At 39.7% G+C, this 12,708-nt stretch overlaps 1 protein-coding gene across 1 annotated transcript in view; it reads right to left on the bottom strand.

Moving 5' to 3' along the window:
* MYO16 (myosin XVI) overlaps nucleotides 1–12,708 on the bottom strand; it is a 411,612-nt gene that overhangs the window by 122,034 nt on the left and 276,870 nt on the right. Inside the window, 4 exon segments of the mRNA XM_032611435.1 lie at nucleotides 2,801–3,006; nucleotides 3,289–3,369; nucleotides 6,112–6,287; nucleotides 10,941–11,016. Coding sequence (XP_032467326.1) covers nucleotides 2,801–3,006; nucleotides 3,289–3,369; nucleotides 6,112–6,287; nucleotides 10,941–11,016 — 539 coding nt within the window.

Below are 12,708 nucleotides of genomic sequence, written 5' to 3'. Positions count from 1 at the left end.
GACCAAAACCCAAAACACACAGGTATTGTGACTGAATAAGACATGGCCTCTGCCTAGAAGTCAGAGTAAAGCAAGAAATGCATATACATGGAAGACCGTACTTAATTTTAAAAGATAATCACTGCGTACACTATTGTAATAGAGATAAGAAATTCTGGTAGGTATGTATGTATATATGTCAAACTAGACAAATACAAATAACAAAGGTAAAATGATTTTCTAATTATTATGATATATAATATTGGGACCATGTACACACATGTACATACCTGTACACACACACGTACACACACAGCCATGTTCTCCACCCTTTTCTGGGAAAATAGGACAATTCAAGTGACTGCCTGTTGGAGTAGCTGTAAGGAAGATCCATGCAGCTACTAAAGATTATACCAGAGAAACTCTGAGGGACACTTTAATGCCAAGCTTCTTTGATTCCATGAGTCGAAGACATTCTAACAAAATAAACAACAGAAAATGCATTGAATGCACTTTAAAAAGTATTCATAGGGTGAGATTAATCCTATTTAATATCCAGTGCAGGAATCCACTCACGGTGCTTCTGAAACTGCATCCGGATCACTTGGAAATCTCAACAGATTTGCAGATTTTAATTCAGTAATCAGTAAACGCCTGAGATTTTGCATCCCCGACAATTCCCTTTGCTTATCAAGGCATTCACCTACTTCCAACCCTTGTCTGGGAAAACAAAACCAACAAAGATGTAATCCCCAAGGGAGTAGATGTTCTAGGCAGTAGTTCTCAAAAGGTTGTCCACACACCAAGCAACAACAGTATCACCTGGGAACTCGCTAAAAATGCTGATTCACGGACCTCACCTAGACCTACCGAACCAGGAACTCTGGGGCTGCCGCCCAGGAATCTGTATTTTAACAAGCCTATGATGGACACTAACGTTGCAGAACCATGATTCTCAGCACGGCTTGGGAAGGGAGTCAGTGCTGCTGAGTGAACTACAGTTTATCAAGGCTGGTGACCCTCTGAGACCGTATGATGCCAGCAATAACAGCACCACACCCCTCCCCATCAGACAAACCAGGGGGTCCTTGGACCCCACTCTCTGTTGACTGTCATTCAGAAGGTCTGGGGTAAATGTGGGAATCTATTACTTTAAATTTGTTTATGGGCAGGTTTTAAACTCATTGATTCGAAGACCACTTGGACTTAAAGGGGTGGGAAGGCTGACTTTTAATACTTAAACTGTAAAGTGTGAGAAATATAAACTCATTAACAGACCAAACATTTCTGGAGACTATAAATGGACGTCCACTGAGGGAACAGAAAGAGGCAGGTCAGAGCTGTCCCTACCAGATACCTCTTAATGTACAATAAGCAGTGATGTGACACCACCATCCCTACCCAACAAAAGCACAAATTAATTCTTATATTCAGCACATATTAATTCTTAATGTATCCCCGTGTAATGCCCAACTTTGCAGTTTTTCCCCATAAATAGTAGACAGTGTGTCTAGTAGCTCACGAATTAGCAGTTTTTTTAAACACAATTATCTTGTCTATCTACACGATCACTCTGCAGGTTAAACGTATTCATTCTCCAGATACTTTATCCTGAAATGTGGTGGATTTTATCTCCTCCCTTCTGAATAGTCTATCAGCTCTTTGAGAATGAATGGCTCCTACGATGTTTATTTTCTTATTTGTGTCTTGGTGAAATTTACCAAAATACACAATAAACAGATGCTACTCCTATCCTCTGGAAAAACAAATGTGATACAAATTAAACATCGAATTTTAGTCACACTTTAAATATCGTACCCTTTGTCCTGATTATTTCCAACTTGGTGATTTAAGTTTTTTCGTTGATTGCTTTGCCGGAATTTAGCAGCTTCTTCAAACCAGTGGCTCAAATGGAACTTCTGGTCAACAAGATCTTAAAATCTCTTTTTTTTAGGTGAATAGTTTGCCAAACAGATCTCTCCATATTATTTGTACAGTTAGTTTTTAACCATAAATGCTAGATTTTATACTTGCAATATTGATATTACTCTATGTCAATGTTATTTTTAAATTTCATGTTTTTATGTAAGATTACCAAATACTTTCTTGTTTCCCTTTTGCTCATCCTCCCTTTTATTGTTTGATTGCCTGAAAACAGATTTCCTCATTATTTTCACTGCCTGTATTCCAATAAAATTTTATTTACAAAAAATAGGTAGTGGGCTGGATTTGCCCATGAACGCAGTTTGCCAACACTTGACCTAAAAAAAATTTGTTCATACGTATAAAAGGAGAAATAATCACATACTTAGTTTCTTATATTAAATTATAATTTTTATGTCAATATTATAAGCAACAATTTTATAAATGTTTAAATCCGAGGAACCTAAATTTAAGGAACACGAAAATTGTTTCCAAGCTATCGGGTCTGCAGTAAAGTTTAGTACTTTTTTTGAGATACGCGGGCCTCTCACTATCGTGGCCCCTCCCGTCGCGGAGCACAGGCTCCAGACGCGCAGGCTCAGCGGCCATGGCTCACAGGCCAGCCACTCCGCGGCATGTGGGATCTTCCCGGGACCGGGGCACAAACCCGCGTCCCCTGCATCGGCAGGCGGACTCTCAACCACTGCGCCACCAGGGAAGCCCAGTAACTTTTTATATAAGCTTTGTCAGCGTATTTCATTGCTTCCCACAGTATTTTGTCTACTCAGGGTAAAAGAATATGAATAATAAAAGAAATGCCAGAAAAGAAAACAGAAGATCCACGCTACAATATTATCAACATGGTCCCGGGAACAGTGGACACGAGAGCAAAACCTACCTTGACAGGAAATCCGAGAAGGAAAGGCGGACAGGGTATCCGTGTCTGATGATCTTCACCATCTCCAGGACCCCAATGTATTGCAGCTGAGCAGACACGTAAAAATGATCAAAAGTATCTGGCAGCCTCGAGTTATTGGGCTTGATGCAATGAATAAAGTGTGGCGTGCACTTCTGAAGTTTTCCAGTAATATCCGTCAGAGTTTTCTAAGGAGAGAAGTAAAGCACAACTGATTCCCCAAAGAGGGCACCGACTGACAAGGTAAAGCAATTTTTAAATAAAAATCTTTATCTTCAATCCATGATTCTTATTTATTATGCATTCACTTGCTTTGCGTGTGTGTGTGTGTGTGTGTGTGTGTGTGTGTGTGTGTGTGCATGCTTTTTTGAAGGTCCTTAAGGGCTGAAAATGGAGGAGAATTCCATGTAAACCCTCTACAGTTGATATAATCAAAATGGCAGTTTTTGAAATCTGAAAACTTCACTAACCCTGAGTTGCGATGCAATGGTGGCCGGGCCTCCCCGTTCTAGTCTTTGAAGAAATGTAGAATTTCCTTTCTTTTTTAATAACTGTAATGAAAACAAAAGGAAAGGGTGAGCGGGTTTATTTTACTAAATTCCAGTTTAGAGGGGAAAAAATTAACCCTCTGATTCATATAAACTCACTTACAGGCAGATGCAGATTTAAAACAGACTATAAAAATCAGTGCCAAATGATTTTCGGTAATGGTACCACGAGCTAGAAAAATGGGCAACTACATGGAAAGTAACCATTTCTGTAGCCTTTCAAGTCCATGGCCGTCACGAACCTGCATCTACTTTCATTTGAGAATAGACAGATGTTGACTTGCTTAGTGGTACAGTAAACTCCCCTGGTATCCTGATTGTGTTTACTAACTGTGCATGTTTATCATGAAATGTAGCTTACTCTGCGGTAAAAGGATACAATTTATATTTTACGTTACAAAGATTTGATGTTTTAACAATCACTGGTTTGTTCCGTGAGTTTAACTACTCATTTTTAACTACTCATTTTTTCTTTCTCTTCCTTTTCTTTTTCTTTTTTTTAATGACTAAAAGGGGTTAGTAAATTACTTGCCTGTGAAAAATGACAGTAGACTGTTTTCTTCGCTACGTAGTTATATCTAGCTCTTAAGAGAAAATAATTCATACGCAGCAAAGATTAAACGATAATGCAGATAAAAGAAGTCAGTGAAAACGAAGCCAGTGGGTGAAGAACGAAAGGGCAGAAAGTAATTAATTAAATCCCACCAGGGGTTAAAAGAAACCTCAGCCACTAATGTACTATTACATTTCACGAAATCATACAGACTGAGACCAACAGATCTATCGATCCAAAGTCATTTATCTTAAAATAAAAGGTCTCGATAGAACAAAAAATTTGATGAAACATCCTTGTCAATATGGTGCTATTGCTATCATGGCAATAGCTCACTTCCTTCCGTCGAGATGAAGTGTCAAGCTGAAAAGATCAATTGTAACTGACAAGGGAATGGAAAACGAAGCGATTGGTCTAAGATCAACTTGTTTTCTACAAACACAAAGCCGAACGTGATGCTCAGCTGAAGGGTGGGTAGATGGCTACCCTGCTGGTCACAGGGATGTGTGTGCAGGGGTGAGGATCCTCGGAGGGAAGAGAGGAATGGAACACTTAAGGAAAAATCATAATAAATAAGTCTTCATCCCTTGAAACTGAACACTCAATTTCCCTTTCCGGGTGGAGGAACTGCTGTGAATTATCTCGCTTTTGCAGTCCTTCAGGGAAAAGACTAATGGCATCTATGCCTGGTAATGTTTAATAATTAAGGTTAAAAATTACAGTTTGGAGGTGTGTGGCGATTTCTTGCTCATGGTTTCCAGGGTGACTGAGAAAGGAAAGGCCAGAAGTTTCAGCGAAACCACCAGGAATAGAGATGGAGCTTTTACAAGGGGAACACTTTGTCCTTTTTATGTAAAAGATGCCATTTTATATGCAGTGAGATTGAATTCCTGTGATGGTCCAGTTCTGGAACAACTATATCAAAGGACCCTTAAATCTAGGGTCTAATGGCTAAACACATACACACACACTCAGGAGCACACACAAACACACACACACACACACACACACACACACACACACTTCTAATACGCTACACACATTTCTGCCATTCTTCTATAATACAGTTGACTTTAATTATGCTTTTATTTTAATTGGTAATTTAAAATGCAATTCAGCAAGCTACAATGACTGAATTTCTAAGATTGATTGTCCTGGACACCTTCCCAACCCTATTTCTCATTTTTTAAGAGTTTTTATAAAGGCAAGCAAAACAAACTGGGCTACAGCTGGGCACTGAATTCATAAACTTAAAACATTTCGGTTTGAAACAACTCTTCACTGCATTTTTTGTTCTATTTTACAAATCGTCAGAATCTTAGGTTGTAAGTACAACCACTCTGGTGTGGGACAAATACCCGTTAAATGGCACAGATGAAACCTGTTTGCGGGGCAGGAATACAGACACAGACGTAGAGAATGGACGTTGTGGACACAGGGCAGCGGGGGTGGGGTGGGATGAACTGGGAGATTAGGTTTGACATAAATACACCACCATGTGTAAAACAGATAGCTACTGGGGACCTGCGGTACAGCACAGGGCTCAGCTCGGTGCTCTGTGGTGACCTAGAGGGGTGGGATGGTAGGGGAGGGAGGTCTAAAGAGGGAGGGGATCTATGTATACATACAGCTGGTTCACTTCGTTGTACACCAGAAACTAACACAACATGGTAAAGCAACTATACCCCAATAAAAAATTAGTATAATGCTGAAATAAATTAAAAATCTGCAAAACACAGTGAAAACACTCTAGGACCTGAAAAATACACTGTCTATATGAGAAACTACAATTTATTGTTTAGAGACCTAAAGCCTCTGAAGTGATTAATATCAAGAGAATAAGGTAGCTAAGTTTATTCCCTTTAATCCTACTGTCCCTGAAGTTACCTCCCATTCATCAAAAAGACAGTCACAGAGATGAGATGTAAAAAGGATGCTGCACAGACAACAGATAAAATGACCGATACTCTATTTGCTATCAAATTTTCACTCCACTGCACTTTCTTGTAACTGTCCTCTCTCAGAGGGTTGTACTTTAGGTAAGCAGTCTTTCCTTTAATTTTTTCAATTAAAATATCAATTTATTTCCATTAGCATTGAGGATTGTGCTTGTTTTTTCTTTAAAAGAAGAAGCAAATGAGCTAATAGGCCAGACTTCAAAACAACCAGACACGAATCGTAAAAACTCCTACCTTACTAAGTTCTAGATAATTCCTGTTTTCTCCAATCATTGAAGAAGCTGTCATTTTCTTACTGAGCCAGGCAGATTTATGTCCTCTGAATTTAAAAGAAGGAGAGGAAGGTACGAGGGCTCCTGTTGGTGACAGTTTCGACTGGAACAAATGATTGATCATGACATTTTCACTAGCTAGGAAATAAATAAATGAATATTGTAAGCGGCATTAAAATCGTAATTCATGCAAGCGTTAAGCTCACACGTCATCCGAGCGTTCTAACCACTGAAACATTCTGAGTGGGGAGGGAATTTAGGAGTCTACCTTTCCTTTTGCCTCTTTTTCATTTTCCCCACTACTCATCAGGCTGTTTGATGAATTTTGACCTTTTTTGCCCTTGGTCCAGATCCCATGCTCTCCCGTCCCCCACCTGAGCCCTGAATCCCTTGCTCTTGAACTGAGTGGCTCTTACTGCTCTCCTCACAGCCAGAACCGGATCGGACCTGCTCAGACCTAAGGGGCCTCAGTGCACTTGACCAAGTCATGAAATGGTCTTGGTCAGCAGCTCTCCATTCCAGGAAAATAACTGCTGGGGACACACGTCCCCAGGAAGAACCTCTCTCCCGGTGGAATGCAGACACTGGGGAGCCCCTGTCTCATTCGGCTGTCTCAGCTGTTAGGGAGAAAAGTGCCTCTTTTTCTGATCCAGTTAAGCTGGAAAGGTGAAAGCAAGTTGATATATTAGATGTTAGGTTATAAAAATTCTGGTAATTCTGGGTCCATATGTCTTTCTTGACACCTCAGGGAGAAATGGGCTCGTGAATGGCTGGACACATTTGAATAGCAAAGTGAAAACCGTGTCTGTGACAGTTAAGGATCTAGAGGGCATGTTTCTTGGGTTAATTCTATCTGTATGTAGACAGTTTTTAAGTCGTAATTTCCTTTTCTGTGAAATAACCACCCGAGTACCTACTCTGTGGATTCCCGCAAGATTAAAGTGTGATGTAACATGCATAAATCATTCAGGATCAGTCTTGGCCCATCGGACAGCTGGCAGCGTTCAGGAGCAAAGTGGTTTAGTTTCCACCATTTCTGCACTCAGATTATTTTGTTTGCCCAGCTAATATATTTATTAGCAGTGCCTTGAGTGAAAAGTCGTTATATGAATAAACAAATAGGGAGCTAGGAGGAGGGTCAGAGAAGGGAGATACAATTATGGATTACAGGAAGGCAAAAAGGAGCCCTGTGGTGTTGGCTGGAAATTATAGGTATCACAATAATATACTGCGATCTATCTATCTATATCTATATATACACACACACACATATATGTAAAATCTATGCCTATATCTTAAATTTTCTAGTTCTGAAAGGATCTAAAAGCAATGACACGCCAGTAGCAATGAGTTCACCCTGCCCCCATTTCTTAGTGTTTCTTAACACCATTCACTTCTAAAATAAATCAAGTCTTCTTGGATAAGTGGCCAGTTCTGGACCTGAGGCAAGGTAGAAGATCCTAGAACACTTTGGAAAGCCAGAATGTAAGAAAGTACCCCAAAAGACATGAGAACCTGTCAAAAGGACATAGGAACTAGCTTGGAGGGGTTCTCACTGGCCAAGTCTTGGGCAATTTTAGTATCAAAATAATGACCAAACTGGGCTTCCACTTCTTAAAATATTAATGTCATGAAGAAGAAGGAAAGCTGAGGAAGTGTCCCAGCTTAAAGAAGACTGACAAGAAATGGCAAGTAAACTCAGCAAATGGTCCTGAATTGGGAGAAAAATGATTATGAAAGACATTAGTGGGATAATTGGTAAAGTGTTACATAAACTCTGAATTAGATATTGGCATCGTATCCATGTTTAATAGTCTGATAATGTGCTGAGGATATCTACGGTCATGTCCTTGGTCTTAGGATAGGGACCAAAGTATTTAGACACAAAGACACTTTTGGCCATTCTCCAGTGGCTCAGAGAGCGTGCGTACATACACGTGCATGCACACACGGAGACGGAAGGAAGGAGAGAGTGAGAGAGAAAAGGAGAAAGGAAATGAAAAAAGTCAATCTGGGAAAAGAGCACACGGGAGCTCCTCGTACTAATTTTGTGACTTTAAGTTTGAAATCATTTAAAAACAGTGAAACAATAAACATAGAATACCATGGCCTATGTAACTTAATAAAAATATTATTTATATCTCTAGCTGGTCTGTGGATGGATGGAACCACAGATAAACAGTGCAACTTGGTACTCCCATAACTGCGGAAAAAGGCCTTACCGCGTCTATAAACACTAGACATAATTATGAACCGAAACATGTAAGTGATCTGTTTCTGTCCTTTCTCTGGATCACACACCCAGGCTGCCTGAAGGTAAAGCAGGGGTAGCATCCCCCCTACGATGGAGGTGCCATCAGGCCTCACCCTAACAGTAGAGCCCGGCCCATAAGCTGAGCCAGTGGGAAGTGAGAGCAGGTTCCTCGGCACATGGAAAAGAGAGATTCGGCCATCGTGTTGCCACCTAGAGCCTGAGAAGGAAGTCCCTAGCGAAGAGACAGCTGTGGCCTCCCTTCCCTATTTCTAGGAGTCACTTGCTGCAGGCATTTTTCTTCATGTCACCCTGTATACACATTGCAATGGGAAGCACCCCTCTCTGGGCTCTAGACACAACGCACTGGGCGCCTTTCTGCCCGTAAAACGGGCTGAGCTAACTGAGGTGCCCACAGTCTATGAGCAGGTCTGCAGAAATGCCAACAGCATCACTGACAATAAACAGTAAAATCTCCTCTACTTATAAGTAGACTTAAGAGTCTGGACTGTACCTACTTCCTTCTGAGTCAAGTGGACTTGATTTCCCATCTTGGGCATCAACGAGGGCACTGTCTGTGTGAGCTGTGCCACCCTGCTCCCTGTCTGCACTGGTCAGGGGTGTCACAGCCACAGCTGGATTTGTAGGGATCCTGCCACAGACCCTGCCTCCTTCCACACCTGGGAGCTTTTGGATAATATGAGAATTGAATCAGATGCTGTAAGCAGAGTACTTAGCAAGATGCCTGGAGACAGGAATTATTACTATTATCTATAAATTACACTTGCTTTTAATAACTATTTGCAGTGTCAAAACATTCCATAGATTCATAAAATACTATCACAACCATGCATCTTTGCTTGTGGGATAGAACGGGTGAGCAACCGTGGCCTGTGGGCCAAATCCGGCCCATTGCCTGTTTTTGTAAATAAAGTTTTATTGAAATACAGCCACATCCATCTGTATTGTCTACGCTTGCTTCCTCATTATCACAGCAGAGTTGAGTAGTTGCAGCAGTGAACTTACGGCTCGCAAAGCCTGAAATATTTACTCTCTAGCCCTCTGCAGAAAATGCTTTGCACCTCTTATATGAACACATAAGGGCACGTTGCAAATTTTGTCGTCTTGCTCAGATGTATGTATAGTCTAAAATATTTAGAATAAAATAAGATATGCCTGTTTTCTCTTGGCACTTGTTAGCAAGCACACACAAAAGAATGACTTTAAGATATAGGGACTCTGTTAAGATAAGCAGAATTGCAATACCTGAAGCCATCATGTTTTCTTTCTAAATACATATTCCGTCACCATGAAATACAAAAAAAAGTAGGCCTAGTGCCAACTTTGAAAACATGCTGTGTTAGTTCTTCATAAAATACATGGACTTTATGTACGTTATAAAATTTTAAGTATGTTATGAATGAAAGTCCAAATATTTAAAAACTAGAAGGAAGATATTTCCAGTGATAATCAAGGTCAACTATCTCACTTCTTTCTTTTACACAGTATTATTCCAAGTCCATGTTTTTATCATTAGTCTCAGCCTTTAAGAGAACTCAATAACCATACATTCTGAGAGGCAAGCAGAGTCATTCCCCATGCAAAGCAATATACTGCAACTCTACTATTTGATTTAAGGCAAATATATTCCTCCAGCCGGAAGTGATATGGATGTCTTATTTCCAGCTCAAAGGCATTCAACTATTTCATGAAAGGCTATGATATGCTTCTTTTCCCAGGAATGATAAATGGCTCCATCTCACTTAGAGCAACTTAAAGCCCAAAGATGATACATTTTAATTCGTTGAAGAGGTTATTAAGAAAATGTGAATCACTGCAGAACTGCTATTAAGAAAATAATTACTAGAGGAGATAGAACTATACATATATGTAAATTTATAGATCTATACGTAAATACAGATATATATATAATTATACCACATATAAACCCAGTACATCATTTTACATATAGTATAGAATTATAGATATATGTATAGAGATATGTATATAAAGTACTAAGGTTCACTAAGCAGATGTCACCTATAAATTTATATGGATATATACATATATGCATGTGTGTATGTATATATCAATTTGTACCCTCATTTTACTTTGTAAGCATTAGTTTTTTATAGCTGAAGGTACACAAGAATAAAATACCACCCTTAGATGTGCTCCAGAGTCATCTTAAGTAATGAAATTCACCCTAAATTCACCTGCTGTAGCCTAAATAACCGTGGAAGCCATACGCATCTTCGTCAGTCTTCACACAAGAGCTCCTTTATATTCACACGCCAAACCGGTAAAGGTGTTTTATATTTCTGTCTGCTAAAAGCTTAGTTAAATTATGGTTTCTACTAGACTCTAAATTAAATTATAACCAGTGTGTAGCATGGCAAGCTCCATTCCTTATTATTCTGGGCATTAGAACACGAAAGATAGTTCAATTATCCTTAGCTTGTGGCATGTTTTATAGGACCATGTTCAGAGACAGAGGCATAAAGAATGTGTGGCATTTTAACCGTACGGGGAACACTTACTTTTCATTACAAATAGAAGATTCTGTGAAAGGGAGTCTTTATTTTTTTCAATTGCTCCAACAATTTCATACATTACCTATAATAAAAGAAAGTGGCATAATTACTAATGGTTAAACATGACCACGAAAGTAATTTCCTTTAAAGAATAACTTGACTCAGCGGCAGCTTTAAATTATTCATAAGAGCAGTGTCTTCAGGTCTTAGAGTTCTCGCTACAGGCAAGTTCAAAGCTCCCATTCCCAGGCTCTGATTGCTGGAGCCCTCCTCCAATCGTGAGTTTAGGAGAAAGGGGTGCTGACTCACAGCCATCATAGCCTGTTTATTCTGAAAAACCCTCACCTGCTCAGAAAACTCTCTAAACCAAGTAGGAAGACTTCATGACACCTTGGGAGGGAAGGAAATGAGGCGTCAGTTTGAGAAATGGAGCGCGGTCTTTATTAAAAAACTTAAAATAGAGCTACCGTATGATACTGCAATCCCACTCCTGGGCATATATCCAGAGAAAACTCTAATTCCAAAAGATACATGCAATGTTCACAGCAGCACTATTTACAAGAGTCAAGATATGGAAGCAACCTGAATGTCCACTGACAGATGAATGGATAAAAACGATGCAGTATATATATATATATATATATATATATATATATATACACACACACAATGGAATACTACTCAGCCATAAAAACGAATTAAATAGTGCCATTTGCAGCAACATGGATGAACCTAGAAATGATCATACTGAGTGAAGTAAGTCAGAGAGAGAAAAATATTATATGATGTCACTTATATGTGGAATCTAAAAAAATGATAGCAAATGAACTTATTTACAAAAGAAATAGACTCACAGATGTAGAAAACAAACTTATGGTCACCGAAGTGGAGAGCGGGGTTGGGGGCGGGGAAGAGATAAATCAGGACTTTGGGATTAACAGATACACACTACTATATAGAAAATACTAAACAACAAGGACCTACTGTAGAGCACAGAAAACTATACTCAATATCTTGTAATAACCTATAATGGAAAAGAATCTGAAAAAGAATAGATATTGAACAGATATGTACATATATATGTATGTATGTGTAACTGAATCACTTTGCTGTACACTTGAAACTAACACACTGTAAATTAACTATACTTCAGTAAAAAAGAAAAGCGCTCCTTTGGATCATTTAAGCAGTGAATAAAATGTGAAGTCCTTAAAACAAAGAAAACTCAGGAAACAATTAATTCTGGATTATTCAAAGAACAGTTTTTTTTTTTTTTCTGTCACAGTTTACTTACGAACATATTTAAATGACTTTATTGTCTGGTTTTGCTGGTATTCCCATCTGGCCTGGGAGACTTGATTTTTGAAGAGAGACGTGGTTTTATTGTCTCTCTCAGCCTCAGCCAAGTGTGAGCTCCCAAGCGGGGTCCTGAGGGTCACATCAGCCACAGGGCTCATCAGGTTCAACAGCTGCTGCTGCTTCGCCACGGTTGGGTGTCACAGGCTGCCCTTTACCCCGGGTAGACCAGGACTGACCCCAAGGAGGGCAGCTGGTCAATGATGTCTCTTTGTTCTGCATCACCATGAGGGAGTGTGGGTGGTTAGACCAGTGAAGGTGATAGTCACCCGACTCCTTGGGGAATTTTAACTGGATGGCCCAGAGGAGATTGTCTCATTGGCAGCAAGATGGAACTAGACAGAAAGAATCCATGAGAAAGAGGCTGAGTGGCCAGTGAGAGGAAGCTAGAAAAAGGCCAGATGACCCCCAGTGAGTC

This window comes from Phocoena sinus, chromosome 18 (assembly GCF_008692025.1).
Source record: "Phocoena sinus isolate mPhoSin1 chromosome 18, mPhoSin1.pri, whole genome shotgun sequence".
NCBI lineage: Eukaryota > Metazoa > Chordata > Mammalia > Artiodactyla > Phocoenidae > Phocoena > Phocoena sinus.
The sequence above is the reverse complement of the archived record's forward strand: the minus strand, read 5'-3'. Positions and strand labels throughout refer to the sequence as shown.